This window comes from Marmota flaviventris, chromosome 18 (assembly GCF_047511675.1).
Source record: "Marmota flaviventris isolate mMarFla1 chromosome 18, mMarFla1.hap1, whole genome shotgun sequence".
In the NCBI taxonomy this organism is placed as follows: Eukaryota; Metazoa; Chordata; class Mammalia; order Rodentia; family Sciuridae; genus Marmota; species Marmota flaviventris.
The window spans coordinates 14,781,733-14,796,919 of NC_092515.1; the positions used below are offsets into that span (position 1 = coordinate 14,781,733).

Consider the following 15,187-nt stretch of genomic DNA (forward strand, 5'->3'; position numbering starts at 1 on the left):
GGGCGTTTTAGGAAGAGGAACAGCCACCTGGTGAGGGCAGTGTGGTGGGCAGGGAGGACCACAGTGGGCAAGTCCAGTGGGAAGTGTGCGTAGGCCGGTCTGCAGTGAGGACCCTCCTCCCAGGGGAGGGTGCGTCCTCCCTGGGTGTCCCTTGCCTGTGCCCTCCAGCAGAACATGGCAGACATCAGCCCCAGTCACAGGCCAGTAGAAGGGAAAGGGGCTCCATCTGGTCATGTGGCCAGGGGGACAGAAAACACCACCCGTGCCCACCTGGCAGGGCAGGGGCAACCCCACTGGCCACTCACGGAACACTGGCTGTACCTGCAGGGCCTTGTTTACCCCAGAACAATCCTGTAAGAGGGGCTACTGCAAGCCCCATTTCATAGATGGGGAAACGGAGGGACGTGCCTTATCCAAGGTCACAATGACACAAGGTGGTCTACAGAAGGCAGCAGGAGCCGTGGTCCTGGGACTTTAGAGTCCCACTTCTTCTTTAAACAAGGACTGATTCCTCGTCCTCTGCACCAAATGCTGGCACAAAGTTAGCGGAACACTCCGCTGCCCGCGATGCTTCAGAGACCAGGGAGGGCACAGAGGCACTAAACGAGAGCCCCTGAGGGGCCAGGGGTGGCATACGGTCAGCAGGCTCAGGGAAAGGTGCCTGTGGGCACCTTTGCCAGCTCTACCCAAGCTGGCTCGGCTTCTGGAGGGCGGGTGGGAGAGCGGGGAGCTGCGGAGAAGGCCAGCCTGCAGAGCTGAGCCTGGGTGGGGCCGGAGCCAGCAGGCGGAGGCCCTGAGAAGGGTGCCACGTGGTCCCCTCCTAGCTCTGCCACCTACTGTGCCCTGGGCTTCTCCTTGTCTGAGCAGGATGTTCCGCCTACTCACAAGGTGGGCTGCGCTCCAACAGAGCACATCTGGGGACCCTGCAGAAGTCCCACAAAGACAAACGGCGGGAGGCACTGGGGACACCAAGTCACGGGACATCTGTCCTGGGTGGCCCTTCTGGTGCCCTGCTTAGCCAGGGCTCTGACCATATGTGAACAGACAGTGGTGACGTAGGGTGACAGAGGGCAAGTCCGCAGCCACAGCAGCAAGGGTCCTCCCACCCCGGCTCACCTTCTGGGCCCCCGAGAAAGCGTGGTAGAAGCAGGACACGTAAGTCATGATGGCCTTCTCATCTGGCCTCAGAGTGCCCACAATATCTGCGCAGAGAGAGAGGGAGAGAGAGAGAGAGGCAGAGAGAGTGAAAGATGCAGGCAGGGAGCCGGCTGGCCCAAGGCTCATGCGGGAGGAACAGCGCTTGCTCTGGACTGGAAGCCAGCCCCCCAGGCCCGGGTGGTGCGGCTGCCTGGTGAACAGAGGGAGAAAGGTCTGGATAAGCTACTTCCTTTCCAAACCAGGACTCTGTGAAGCAGACTTGCCGCGGCCTCTGTAAAAGCAGCTTTGTTTGGGGCTGGAGGAACCAAGGCAGACTTATTTTCTGAAAATGTAAGCAGGGGCTTACATGTTGGGTGCGACTCCTTACTCCTAGTGTTCTTCTACACCTCCTCGTCCCAGACTATGATGAGCCCCGACAGTCTGGCCCCGTATCTCATTCTTCCCCTCATTCTCTTCTCTTTAGCCTTTCCTTGTAAAAGCTAATCCTTGCCTCAGGGCCTTTGCACCTGCCTCACTCTTTCTGGAATGTCTTCACCATAATCTTCAGTCCTTCTCCTCACCCCAAGAGCCTACTCACATCACCCCTTCCTGTTCACGGCTAGTTAAGTCACCACAGCTATCTCTAGGCCACCATCCTGTCCCAAGTCCTCTACCACACTTCTCGCCACATGAAATAATTTTGTGTGCTGACCTATGGTGGTTACAGCCAGGGCGTCCGCGCTCACAGAGCAGGGAACCTGCCTGACTGGCAACAACTCTGTCCTCACTGCCTAGAACACAGCCTGGCACGGCCAGGCACCCGACAGACACTAGAGCAAAGACTGAACAGGCAGCGATGCCCAGGAGTGGGGGGGTGGCTTCCAGTCGGAGAGAGGCCACTGCCGTCTGCAAGAGAAATGAGGTGAGCGTGGGAGGCGAGAGGCAGCGGCGGCATTGGGCAGCGGCGGCGAGGAGGGCCTGCCCGGCCCTGCCCGGTACCTTCTGCGCTCCTGAGAAGGCATGGTAGAAGCTGGACACATAGGTCATTATGGCCTTCTCGTCGGGCCGGGCCGTGTTCACGATGTCTGCAAGTGAACGACAGGGGTTAAGCCGCCCGAGCAGGCTCCCGAGGCCACGCTGTCCTGGGAGAAGGACCCTCAGAACTGATTGGGGCACCCACGGGTCTGGGTGCACCCTCCGCCCCGAACCCCGGGGTCTCAGGAAAGGCCAAGGCTGTGGGAACTGGATCAGAAGGAGGCCACTTCCTCTCTGAGGGTGGCCTCGAGGGGCTGAAGGACAGTCAACTCCAGGGGCCACCAGAGGCCAGAGACATGGGTCCTGGTTGGGGGTGGTGCTGGCTGGAGTGAGGCCGGAAAAGGAAAAAACAAAATTCCACCCTGGCGGCCTGGACAGCAGGGAGGTGGGGGGCCGGCTGGGCGCAGGAAGCCGGAGCCCGTGCGCCGTGGCCAACCACCCTGCCCCAGGCCCAGAGAGCCGCCCCCCAGCTGCTTCCCTCCCCGCCCGTCTCCACCCCACAGAGACCTGGTCGGCTCTCGCTGCCCCTGCTCTGGGACCAAGGTGATGCGCCGTCCAGGTGTCCCGTGCACCAGGACTTATTCAGCCCTCCCCCGACTCCACTGGCTGAGCTCCCTGAGGTTACCCCCAAGGTCAGGTGAGGCTGCAGGCCCTGGCCCAGTGCCAGGCCAGACAGGCGAGGTGGGAGAGAAAGGTGGTCACTGAACCAAAAGGACATACTGACCCTCTGCATCCAGCATCTTGGGGATATCGAGGTATTTCTCAGCCACTTCAAAGGCATTGTTCAGGTTGGTGACTGGATCGTCCTGTGGGGGCGAGGGGGACAGGAAGCAGTCAGGGGTAGGACTCATGGGCTGGGGGCACAAGAGCTGACCTGGGAGTGGGGAGACCAAGGGCAGGAGTCCCCAGGTGAGCTGTCCAGGGACGGGAAGGCCAATGCCCGCCATGGGGCAAACCATGGAACTTTAAAAAATATTTTAGTTGTAAATGGATCTTTTATTTACTATTTCTGTGTGGTGCTGGGGATCGAACCCAGTGCCCCTCACATGCCAGGCAAATGCTCTGCCACTGAGCTACAGCCCAGCCCACCCATGGAACTGTTCCTCCATGAAAACGCAGGCACGTACTTCCCACAGAATTCCCAGCCACCCGTCACCTGAGATCAACTTCCTGCCCTGAAAACCCACAGGTGCGGCCCAGGCCTGAGAGCGCACTGGGGCAGGTGTGGGGAGCACCTGTGGCCCACCTCCTGGAGTGCCCCAGCCCCCGGTCCTCGCAGCCCCCCGTCCTGCTTCCCCTTGTCGGTTTCTAGCTGGAATGAGTCACATTCTCACTGTGACCAGAGGAGCTGCTTGAGGGCCTGTGTCTGAACGTGCCCTCCTCTGGCCTGAAGCTGCTCCTCCTCCAGGGACCCTCTCCAGCCCCTCCAGCTCAGGGGCACCGTCCTTCTGCAGGTGGCCCCCCGGCTCGGCTCGCGGGGACAGCCTCCTGTGCTGGGTTTGCTGTGGACATGCTGCCCTGCCTTCCCCAGAGCCGGGAGCTCTGAGAGCACGGGGCTGGCTCTCGCCCAGGAGGTGCTGGCCGGCGGTGACGGTTCAGAATCCCCCACTGTCCTCCCCGGGGGCAGAGGGGGGTGCTGCCTAAACCAGAATCCAAGGAAGGGGAGTCAGAAGGCCTGAGGGACAGGCCCTAGGAGCCCTGGCTGCTGCAATACCCATGGAGGGAGACGGGACAATCCCTGAGGGACTCAGGGAGCAAGTCAGGCACCAAGCCAGAGACCCGGGGAGCGGGCACGAATGCTCCCAGCCTGCCCAATGGAGCCAAGATCCAGCCAAGGAAGCGGACAGTGGACGGCAGCCCAGAGTTAGGGCATCAGACTCAAGTGTGAGAGGCCACTGAGGGCAGCAGGAGACATACCTTTCTCAGCTTGTCGTACTCAATCAGCTCTGGCCGGTGCCGGTGGATCAGGGCGTTGAAGGCAAGACCGTCCTTCCAGCTGCAAATGAAAAGCAAAGGTTATCCCAGCGGCTCAGGAGGCTGAAGCAGGAGGATCGTGAGTTCAAGGCCAGCCTCAGCAATTTAGCAAGGCCCTGAGCAACTTGACAAGACCGTGTCTCTAAATAAAATATAAAAAAGGACTGGGGAGGGCTGGGGTTGTGGCTCAGTGGTAGCATATGGGAGGCCCTGGGTTCGATTCTCAGCACTGCTTACAAATAAACGAATAAAATAAAGGCCCATCAATATCTTAAATTTTTTTTTTAAAAAAAAGGCGGGGCTGGGATGTGGCTCAGTGGTTAAGAGCCCCTACGTTCAATCCCTGGTATATTAAAAGAAAAGAAAAGAAAAGAAAGCAAAGCAAAGGTCATGAGGAGGGTGCCCTCACTGTGGTGGGAACATGGAATGGCACCAAAGCCGTTCTTAATTTCCAGGGTGATGGTGAGGAGTAAATGAGTAAGTGCCTACACCAGTGTCTGACGTGTGACAAGGACTGTGTGACTGAGATGGCCTGACCCTCTGAGCACTGTACACCCAAGAGCCCTGAAGGAGACGGGCCCACTTAGAGGAGCCCAGTGCCTGGGCTGTGTGACCCGGCCCCGTGGCTGACCTGACCCACGGAGGGCTGTGGTCAGGGGCTGTGGCGCAGGCCGGCAATCCCAGCTACCAGGGAGATGAGTTGGGATCACAAGTTCAAGACCAAGCCCGGGCAACACAGCAAGACACTGAATCAAAAATTATACACACCCACAAAAGGCAGGGATGCAGCCCAGTGGCAGCGCACTTGCCCAGCACCCACAGAGCCCTGCGTTTGAGCCCAGGCCCCCTGCAGGAGTCCACTGTGGCATGCAGGGGGTCTCTCCAGCAAAGAGATCCTCTACAGAGTCACAAGCTGGTCCTAAGCTGGACTAGTTAGAGTTTCTTCTCTGAGATCCTTACTTAAAGAGCTGGTTCTTTCCGAGGTCAGGCTTGATGTCACCTGCTCAGAATGTGACCCCAGTTAGCGTTCTTTTGCCTTGCTCAGTTGTACCATATTTACATAGCACTTCTCACTCTCTGAAATGGCTGCACCGCGCACCTCCGACTGCTGCTCCCCTTGCCTTGGGGTCGACCGCCCACGGCAGGGCCTCATTGAAGCAGCATGTACTCCACAGATATTCACTGACTGAACACATAAACGAGTGAGAAGATCATCATCTGATGGCGAGGAAAGGAAGGAGACATATAGAGGAGTCATCAAGAGAGGGACCACGGCCAGGCACAGTGACGCACACCTGGAATCCCAGCAACTCGGGAGGCTGAGGCAGGAAGATTGCGAATTCAAAGCCAGCTTCAGCAACTCAGTGAAACCCTGTCTCTAAATAACATACAAAATAGGGCTGAGGATGTGGCTCAGAGGCCGAGTGCCCCTGAGTTCAATCTGTATTACCAAAAGAGAGAGACATACAGACAGGTGGGGGGACCATGGAGCATGTGCTATTAACAGTGGAGTATGACGGGAAAGGCCCTCAATATCCAGCACAGGGCTCTGGAGAACATACCAGGACCCCTGTGGAACCTAAGTGCCACTCCAGAAGCTTAGAGGGGCGAAGTCATGCACCAAGCAGGACCTGATCTGAGTCTGTGCCCTAACCAGAGGGCTGCCCCACCTCTCATGTGGCACTAGCCCTGCCTGCCTCGGTCACGGTGATATGTCTCACCCTCTCCCACCACAGGGAGCGAGATCAAGCTGGGCCTAGTGCTGCTCTTCTTAGCAGAGAGTATATTTCCCCACCTCTAGATAATAACGAAGGATCAGTCCCCAAGTCTTCTGCTTGGGGCAGAAGAAGGTTCTAGAAGGCTGCAGAAGTGCTGGGCCTTCAGGTGGCCACTGCTTCCTCCTTGGAGAAGACCAGGGCACCTTCCCGTGGGACCACAGGGGCTGGGACAGGGACATACTGAGGGCTGGTGTCTCATAGACCACAACAAAAACACAGGAAGTAGGGCAGGTGGGAGGAAGCCCCGTGGCTCTGGGGTGGCGACGGGGGTGCCCGAGTCGTATGCTCACCTGATGTGGAAGTTCTGCACGTTGACGTTCTTATATGGCGCTGTCTTTCTCTGGCACCAGAGGAGGAGCCCTTCCTTGGCAGAGGTCTCTGCAAAACACAGGGACGATGACACAGGCTCAAAAATACACCTCAGAACTTGACCCGCAGAGGACACCTAGCCTCAGGTCCAGGGCAAACACCACCCACGGAGGGAGGATGCCCACCCTTACAGCAGCAGACCCCTGCCCATCCCAGGGCAGTTGACCTCAGACTGGGAGTTCTGTAAGCTTAGGGAACACCTATGTCCTGGTCACTCTGTGACCTAGCACCCAGGAGCCTCCTCCATAAAGTGGCCTGGCAGCTTTTCCCATCCTGTGGTGCACACGGGTAGCTGGATGGCCGGGGCCGACACCAGGTCCATGAGGACAAGACCCAAGGGTGGGGGGTTGGGCAGAGAGAGAACCAGCCCAGGCCCAACTTAGCACTTAGTCCGTGACCAAAGTTCCTAGCTGTAGCTGGGCGCGGTGGAGCATGCGTGATCCCAGTGGCTTGGGAGGCTGAGGCAGGAGGATTGCAAGTTCAAAGCCAGCCTCAGCAAGTTAGCAAGGCCCTGAGTAACTCAGTGAGACCGGTCTCTAAATAAAAAATTGAAAGGGGCCAGTCTCCCTTGCCCGCTTCATGGGGGCAGTGTGAGAGTCCACACCCTGGGGACCATGAGAACAAGGCCATGGGAGGGGATGACAGACTCCTGTGAAAGGCCACCTCTGAGTCACCCCAATGAAGCAAGGAAGGGGCCTGAAGCACGAAGACAAAGCTTTGGGAACTGACGTGACCGGGGAGGTGGAAGGCGGCTGCCACCCTTACCTTCCACGGAGATGTCCTGGATGGCGAACCTGAGGATGATGGTCCAGATCATGCCCAGCGTCATCTTCGCGTTGCCGTCTACGATCTCTGCTCGGGGGAGGAGGGGCGGGGCTGTTAGGCTGCAGGGAGGCTCAGCTCTCCCAGGCAGCCTTCCAGCCCCACCGGGAGACCAGCTCAGCTCTCCGCTGGACAGGGGCTACCCGCCTGCCTCCCTGGGAGGAGGCGCCACGCGCTGAGAAGACTGTTTTAAAAGCCTGCAGCTGCCGGGTGCCTTGTATCTCTGTGTCTCTCCTAGGTCATGAAGACCTCTTCCCCAGGGACCACTCATTGTCATGGCCCAGCTACGGAACTGCTCCGGGAGGACTGTCCCGGGTGTGTGGCCTTCTGCTCACACCTATGCCATGGCACCTAAGCTCAGGCCTGATTCTGCTTGTAAGTGAAGGCCCTGCCCTCCACTGAGCCGGGCTCTGATGGGTCAGTGCACGGGCTACTCAGCAGTGCTGGGGACCTAGGCTGCTGCCACCCTTGTTGGTGCCCCTGCCGTCTCCTGCAAAGCTGGCCATGCTGTCTCCTCCTAACCCCTACAGTCAGGTCACCTCTTCACAGCAGCCAGGAGGGTCGGATTTGTGTCACACCCCTGCTAAAGATTCCACTGTGCCCGAGATGACCCTGTGTTCCTCAGTGTGGCCCACAGGGTGACTGTCCCTCCCCCTCCTGGAATCCTCTGGCTGCTCAGCAAGCCAGGTTCTTCTTTGCTTCGAGGACCTCACACCTGTCCGGCGATGGAGGATGCCCCTGGGGCCTCTCGCTCACTCATCCCTCACTCATCCCTCACTGCCTGTGTCTCCAGGAGCCTCGCCCAGCCCCAGCTCCTCTGCTGCCCGCGTCTCAGCGGGCCACACAGGGGCCTGCAAACGAGTTCAGAAGACAGGAGAGAGCATCTAGGGGCCGGCGAAGGCCGCTGCAGGAGCTGGGGAGGCCAGGCGCAGCCCCCCAGGAGCGGAAACCTGAGGGCGGGCGTGGTTAGAGGACGTAGGGGTCAGAAAGTGGAGGGGCACACCTCCCAGGGACACACCCAGAAGAAAAGGAGCACTGACAGCCACAGGAGGACAGCGGGTGAACCGCAGCTGACCCCACAGCGGCTCTGGACTTCAGGTTCCAGGATGAGGAAATGCATGTCTGCTGCCCGAGGCGGGGAAGGGACCAATGTCTGTCCTAATCTTGTCCCAGGGTCCAAGTCCCCAGACACAGACACTGAGCAGAGCCACCTGCTCCCTCCCAGTTGTGGGAAAGGCAGCTCTTCCTTCGGGGAAGCTGTGGGGCCCGCCACCAAGATACAGCCCTCCAGGGCAGGGGACAGCCCAATCCCACACGCAGCCACTGGAAGTGCAGGCTCAAGACACGTCCACCAGCTGCTGCTTGACCTGCAGCTGTGCCCGACGGCTTCCCCTCTGGTAAACCCCACAAAGAAGCCATTTTCCCCCAACTGCCCGGCTATGTGGAGGGGCGGGGGCTGCAGCCAGGGCAGGGCCAAGTTCTCAGGTGGATGAGGCTCCATTAGGCTGCCCTCTAGCTTCGTCCCAGGGCCCAGTGGTAACAGGGATTGGAAGGGAACCAATCTGGGCATGAATGGGAACATTTCAGATCCAGTTTTTCTCCAAATGAAACTGAGGCCGCCCGGTCTCTCCTCCAACCCCTTCTGTATTGACAGACGCGCGTTTGAGCAAAACAAAAGCAGCCATGAGCAGCACGGGCTGGAGCAGGGCCCAGGGGAAAGAGCCAGCAGGACAGAACATCTCTGGGCCTGACTGAATTTTTGGGTTTTGATTTTTTTTAAACAAACACCAACCACCTCGACTGTGGCATGCAGCGCTTGGCAGCCCTCCTGGGAGAGGTCCTGGGCCGGGGCAGGCCTTGGAGCTCAGTGTGCGCATTCTGGCCTGGAGCTCTGGCCACACTCTCAGGGCCTGTCATTAATGGCAATTAGTTTTCTTTGTTTTTCTAAAAGCTGGGACAACACGGATGTCAGGGCAAGAAACCCTGCTCTAATGAGCAGAACTGGAGCCCGGGCTCTGGGAGCGTCTGGGCTCCATCAGGCCTCAGCTCGTCTCCCAAAGCGTCCGGGAGCTCAACCCCGGGGCCCTGAGGACAGCCCGCTGCCCCAGAGGGAGGGCACAGGGCTGGCCGAGTGGGGTCCACGGTATCCCTTTGGAACACATCGGATCCTGGGGCAGTCCAAAGCCTGCTCTCGAAGTCAGGGCACTGACCTTTGTCCTTGTGTCCTTTCCCAACACCCCGACTGGGGCCACTAGGCCCCTTCTCTCCTCTGCAATCCCTCCTGCCCACACATGCCAGGCAGGGCCCTGGTGGAGGTGCTCCTGGCACAGCGGGACCAGGTCACATGTCTGTCACTGTAGCTGGGTCCAGTGCAGGAACAAATGAGGATGACCAGGGTCTAAGTCAAAGTCATTCCTCTGTCCCTCATGGCTGGGTCCATTACACTTCCCAGATTTGGACTATATCCACCTGGACTTCCCTGCAAGGTGTGTGGGGGTTGCTGGGCCCAGTATCCTATGGAGGGCAGTCACTGTGGTCACTGGTGAATACACATTGGGGCTTTAACCCCAAGGGCTCCACTACTAGACCACTGCATGGGCTCAGAATGCAACGTCAGCCTCAAGGTCAGGAACTCGGTCAGGAGCTCACCTTCCGCTCCGATGGAGACCAGCTTGACCCCTTTGCTGGCGATGAAGTCCAGGGCTTTGTTCACATTGTTGATCTTGTGCACCCGCATCTTCCCACGCTCGGGCTTCGGCAGCCGCTCCCCTGAGAGAAGCACAGAGACGGAGCGGACAGCGCCTTAGTGTCCCCTGCTCTGGCCCTCCTGGCCACTCTGCACCTGCCCACAGGCCAATGCCCAGATGCCGGTGGCCATGGGGCAGTGTCTCTGGGGCCCACTGTGACGAGGCTCCAGTTCCCGTGCGGGTGGCACTGCGCCAGTGGGAGGCTCACCTGAAATGACCTCCAGGAGCAGCATGAGCTTGAGCCCGTCGCGGAAGTCCTCATCGATGTTCTCGATCTGCGTGCCCGCCTTCCGCAGGTGGGAGTTGCACCAGGCTGTGAAGGTCTGGGAGGCGGGACAGAGGGGCAGGGAGGGTCAGCCGGGCTGCTGTGGCTCTTACTAAAAGCGCAGGCTCAAGTCCAGGCCCAGGAGGGCAGAGGCTACCATGGGACACTGGCTCAGAACCAGGCCCTGAGCCACCGTCTATGTGCACATTGTTTGACCTTTAGAGCAACCCGAGCAAAAATAAGGGAGCCGAGGCCCACGGCAGGGCTTGCACTTGAACCCACCCCGTCAAGCCTGCGGCAAGCGCCCTTTCCCCCACACCGAGCTCCCATGAGGGAGCCCACAGCGCACCAGGCAGCAGCGCCCAAGGTGGCTCTTAAGCTCTACAACCCCGATGGAGCAGCAGGCCCTACAGGTGGCAAACGACAGGCAGGTCCCTACCCTCCAAGAGCTCAGGTCCTCGTTTCTAGGTGGACATAGCTCCTGGCCAAGCACTGGCTTCTTCCACTGCCTAATGAGAGGCTGCAGAATCCCATCAGTGGCAGAGAGGGCATGGCCCGAAAAGCCACCTGTAAACGCAGTTTCCTCACCGTTTCCACACTCAGGGTGGCCCAGAGGCAAGCCCTCCTGAGAGACAGGAATGCAGAGCCTCTGAGCCCTGCACACGTCATGTAGTGGGGCTTTCTGTGGCCCAACACCCTGGCCTCTCTCTTCCCTACAGAACGTTCCATGTCCCAAGCTTTTAAATCTTTTTTTTTTTGGTACTGGTGATTGAACCTAGGGACATTTTACCACTGAGCCATTCCCAGCCTTTTTTATTTTGAAATAACATTTCACTAAGTTGCTGGGATTCTCGGCATGCACCTCGGAACCCAGCTCCCATCCTTCCGAATCAAACGCCTGACTTCTGACTTGTTTTAGAGCAGGTGGGCAGGGGAGTGGGAAGCAGCTACATTTGAAGAGGAATCTCTGAGGATCGGTTGGAAGGTGGGGGCAGGGGGCCCTGAACAGGAAGCCAGACCTGGATGCACCTATCATGATGGCACAACCCCCAAGGACAGGGCCACTCAGCCCCGCCAGCTGGGGCATTTTATCAGACATCAGTGCCACAGAGGCAGCTCAGACCAGTTAATACCAACATGCCCAGCAACTCTGGGCAAACTGGTCCTTACCCTTCTGCAGCAAGGTCTTCAGAACACCCCAAGCCTCTGCTTCCCCAGGAGCCGCTGTGCCCCATGCCCCAAGCTGCCTCCTCAATCTGCAGGGCCAGCGCAGAAGTGGGCAGACTGCCAGGGACGTGCAAGAGCACATTCTATGCCCAGGACACAGGCAAAGGCCACATGGGGCAAGGGGGCTTCTGTGGGGCCTCCGGCCAAGTACCGGTGTGCTCTGAGGACTCTCACCAAACCTGCTTATTCAGAGCTGATACAGGCCCCTCCCAAAGACGCTGCCTAATCAGCACGCACCCCATCCAGGGGCCCAGCTTCAGACCACTCCCCGCTCCTCCTTGCCTGGGAGACAGACGCTGCTGTTTCCCTGGCTACCTTTGCCCTTATCACGCAGCCACCATCGACCCATGCCCAGCCAGGCATGGGGCACACACCTGTGACCCCAGCAACCTGAGAGGCTGAGGCCCTGAAGGGCTTAGTGAGACGCTGTCTCAAAACAAACAAAAAAGGCTGCGAGTGCGGCTGCAGGTAAAGCGGCCCTGGCTCGATCCCCAGGGCAGACCGGGCAGTGCCCTGAGCGCAGCTCCTCCTGGACTCCGCCCGCCATCCCCCCCAACAGGTGCCGACCCACAACACAGGTGGCCCCGAGCAGACACTTTGTGGCACCTGTGTAGTCTCTGAGGGGACAGGCCACAGGCAGGCTCTCACTGACGAGAATGTCCACTAGCCTTCCCAGCCCTGTTCCCCTGCTGCCCTGTACGACTCCGCATTTGGACAAACCAGGCCTAGCGCACTGGCTGTGGCTCCAGAGGGGCAGTTCCGCAGCCCTGGAAGGTGGCTTCCTCTCCTGTACAGATGAACACACTGCCTGGGTCGTGGTCTGCTCAGGGGCTCCAGGCAAGAAAGCCCGCGGAGCGCATGGAAGGGCCCAGGCGGCAGCTCCTCCCTCCCCACAGGGTCTCGGAAGCCCTCCTGCCTTGTCCAGAGTGCTTGCCCTGTACCCTGCCTGCCCACACCACCACACGGTCCTTGGCACCTCTCGGGGAGACACATCCTCCAGGCATTTTCTGTCTTAATGCACAGAACGTGCGCAGGAGCCCTCTCCCACCTCGTGGGAACCCCACGGGGCAGAGGTGCTTTCCATGGCTCAGGGCGCAGTGCCTGCGCGGTGGGCAGAGGCCTGTGGTGCAGAGGACAGCAGCAGGAGGGGCTGGGCAGGAAGTGGCTGGGGATGTCCAGCCTCTGCTATTGCCTGTGCCTGAAAGATGCCCTTTGACAACGAAGCGGCCAAGTCACATCCCTCAGCCTGCGGCTGCAAGACGGCAGTTCCCGAGGGTGGACCCCCATGGTGCTCCCACGCTGCCAGGAGCCAGGGCCTAGGCACCTGTCATCTGCAGGGGATGTGGGGGGGCACATGTCTAAAAGGCACTGCTCCTGGCCTCTGCCTGCCTGGGTCACCCCCTGGGAGAGGCAGACCTGGGGCTGAACGCCAGCTCGGTTCATCGGAGTCCACCTCCTGCTGCTGTTGCACGGATGCCACGGGGTGTGTGTGGACTGCACTCAAAGCCTCATCACAGACCCTGGCATGGAGTCTGCACCAGGTGAATCCCACACCTGCTCGCTGGCTGCTTCCGACCCAACACCCAGGAAAAGCAGGACCCCACCTCTGCTCTGTGAAGGCCCTCTGCCCTCTCCTGCAGCAGTGTGGAGGGAAATGTGATGTCCAGGGCCCTGCACACAGTCCCCAATCCAACTTGCGGAGGCGCTGAGTGAACCTTGCCTCCTCGGGCCCAGGCCTTCTGTCCTCCCGTGTGCCCTCCAGCACATGCCCACCTCTGCCCATCTACTCTGGGTAGTAAACAAAAGTTCTGCCCCAGGGATCGCGCAGACCTGGTTCCAGGCTCGGCTTTCCCACTGGGGCAGCCGCCATAACCCAGGGCAAATGATGAGCCTTGTTTTCCTGGGTGGTGGTTGGGGACTGGGATCTCTGCTCTTAAGAAAAGGATTAAACAAGAGGATGAAAGCAAATCACTGAGCACTGCAGCCGGCCCAGGTTAAGCTCTTAGTGTCACACGTGGTCAGGGAAAGGCCCACCTCTAAGTAAATGAAAGCAGGCCGCATCTGCCTTCCTGACCGGAAACACGCAGCAGCCAGAGCAGAACACCTCAGGTGCTCAGGAAGACGCCCCAGTGCGCTGGGGACAGGGCAGGGAGGAACTCCTTCCCAACCATGGACTCACTCAGAGCCAGGGAGCCCACTGGCGGACCCCCACCCTCACCCATGCCTTGCTTGGCCGTGTTTCCTCCTCCTGGAAGGTGAGAGGCACCTACTGATCCAGGGCTCGGGACAAGGACAGCATGGGCTCAGGAGGCCACCTCTGGGACAAAGCAACTGTGAGTGCCACTCCTCCTTGCAGTGAGAGGGCAGGGGCTGGATTTCCAGCAGGACAGTAGGGACTCATTGTTTTTTCTACTTGGTCACAAACATGACAACTCTGCTCAAATCCTTCCTCTCCCCCAGTTCAGAGGAACGTGGGGGTGGATGGTGTAGGGAGGTGGTTTCTATGCTGGAGGCCTCCTGTGCCCACCACAACCCCGCCACCAGGTGGGAGGCTCAGGGGGAGCTACGGACCCCCTGCTGACGGGCTCTGCCTGTTCCCAGCACCCTAGAACCTGTTGAGCCAGACACGTTCCCTCGACAAGCACCTGCTGGGTGTCCACCAGGGCCGGGCCTGTGCCAAGAACCCGAAGGCAAGCAAACGCAGACCAGCCGCACTCGCCCGGAGCTCCGCACCGAGGAGCGACAGCACCCACGACCCAGGCGTGCTCCACCAAGAAAGCACAGCGTGAGGGAGAGCGGGAACAGCAGTGGCCACAGCAGACACTCCAAGGCCCAGCTGTGCACCAGGCACTGGTCTGGGCACTTTGTCCTGTATTAACTTTCTCATGCCCCCACTTTCCAGACGAGGAAACAGAGGGCCTGAGAAGCGAAGGAACCTGCCCATATTAGTCACATTCCTAGAAAATTATAGAAGCTGGATTTAAAAACAGGTATTGTGGCTTCAGAGTCCCCCCTTAGGTTATCAGATGGTTTGTGTCCCCTGCCTCATAACAGGAGCTGCAGAGAATGTCCAGCATGGTGGGGGAATGTCTCATGGAGTGGTGAGGGCAGGTGCATCGAAGTTCTCCTCAAAGGTAATTTTCAAACTCTGACCTGAGTAATGTTAAGTTCAATAAGACAAAAATAAAGGAGGCTCTGCAGATAATGGGAACAGCATGTGCTAAGGCCCCGCAGCAGGAGGATCAGAACCTGGTCAGAGAAAGGAAAGTAAGAAAGGAGTTAATGGGGCCTTTAAAAGGCTATGCTTGCCAGGTGCAGTGGTGTATGACTCAGGAGGCTGAGGCAGGAAGACTGTGAGCTTGAGGTCAGCCTCAGCAACTTAGTGAGACCCTGCCTTGAAACAGAAGGGCTGGGAATGTAGTTCAGTGATAAAGCACCTCTGGGTTCAATCCCCAGAAAGGAAAGAAACTGAGAGCAACTTCTTCCTCCTGGCAGAAGGAGGAGGGCAGAGAAGCCAGGTTGGAGGTACCTGTCCTGATTGAAACCACAAACCCAAGGTCTCAGTTTTGTGAGATCCTGGGAGGAAGCGGCCAGAGCACTGGGAGAAAGGCAAAGCGCCGGAGCTCTTCTAGACATCACTGATATCCACCAGGGAAAGTAGCAAATCTGACCAGTTGGAACAGGACAGCGCCTCATCTAAGAAGAATTCAGTGCTAAGAAGAATTCACCTGCTTGGAGGCCCTACTATGTCCTGGACACAGCAGGAAGCCCAGCAGCCTGAACATTAAACGTGATCACACAATGACCGCTCTCGGCTGCTTCCTATACTCACA

At 58.8% G+C, this 15,187-nt stretch overlaps 1 protein-coding gene across 4 annotated transcripts in view; it reads right to left on the bottom strand.

Annotated features, from left to right (window-relative positions):
* Actn4 (actinin alpha 4) overlaps nt 1–15,187 on the bottom strand; it is a 69,850-nt gene that overhangs the window by 15,025 nt on the left and 39,638 nt on the right. For 3 of the 4 annotated variants that reach the window (XM_027941183.2, XM_034636642.2, XM_034636643.2), the window contains exons 2-8: nt 10,071–10,185; nt 9,765–9,884; nt 7,059–7,145; nt 6,215–6,302; nt 4,090–4,168; nt 2,897–2,978; nt 2,137–2,222 (exon numbers count right to left, since the gene is read on the bottom strand). In XM_027941183.2, the coding sequence (XP_027796984.1) occupies nt 2,137–2,222; nt 2,897–2,978; nt 4,090–4,168; nt 6,215–6,302; nt 7,059–7,145; nt 9,765–9,884; nt 10,071–10,185 (657 nt within the window). Of the gene's footprint in view, nt 1–1,116; nt 1,203–2,136; nt 2,223–2,896; nt 2,979–4,089; nt 4,169–6,214; nt 6,303–7,058; nt 7,146–9,764; nt 9,885–10,070; nt 10,186–15,187 lie in introns of all 4 variants that reach the window. The other variant, XM_071604810.1, reaches the window with a different exon arrangement.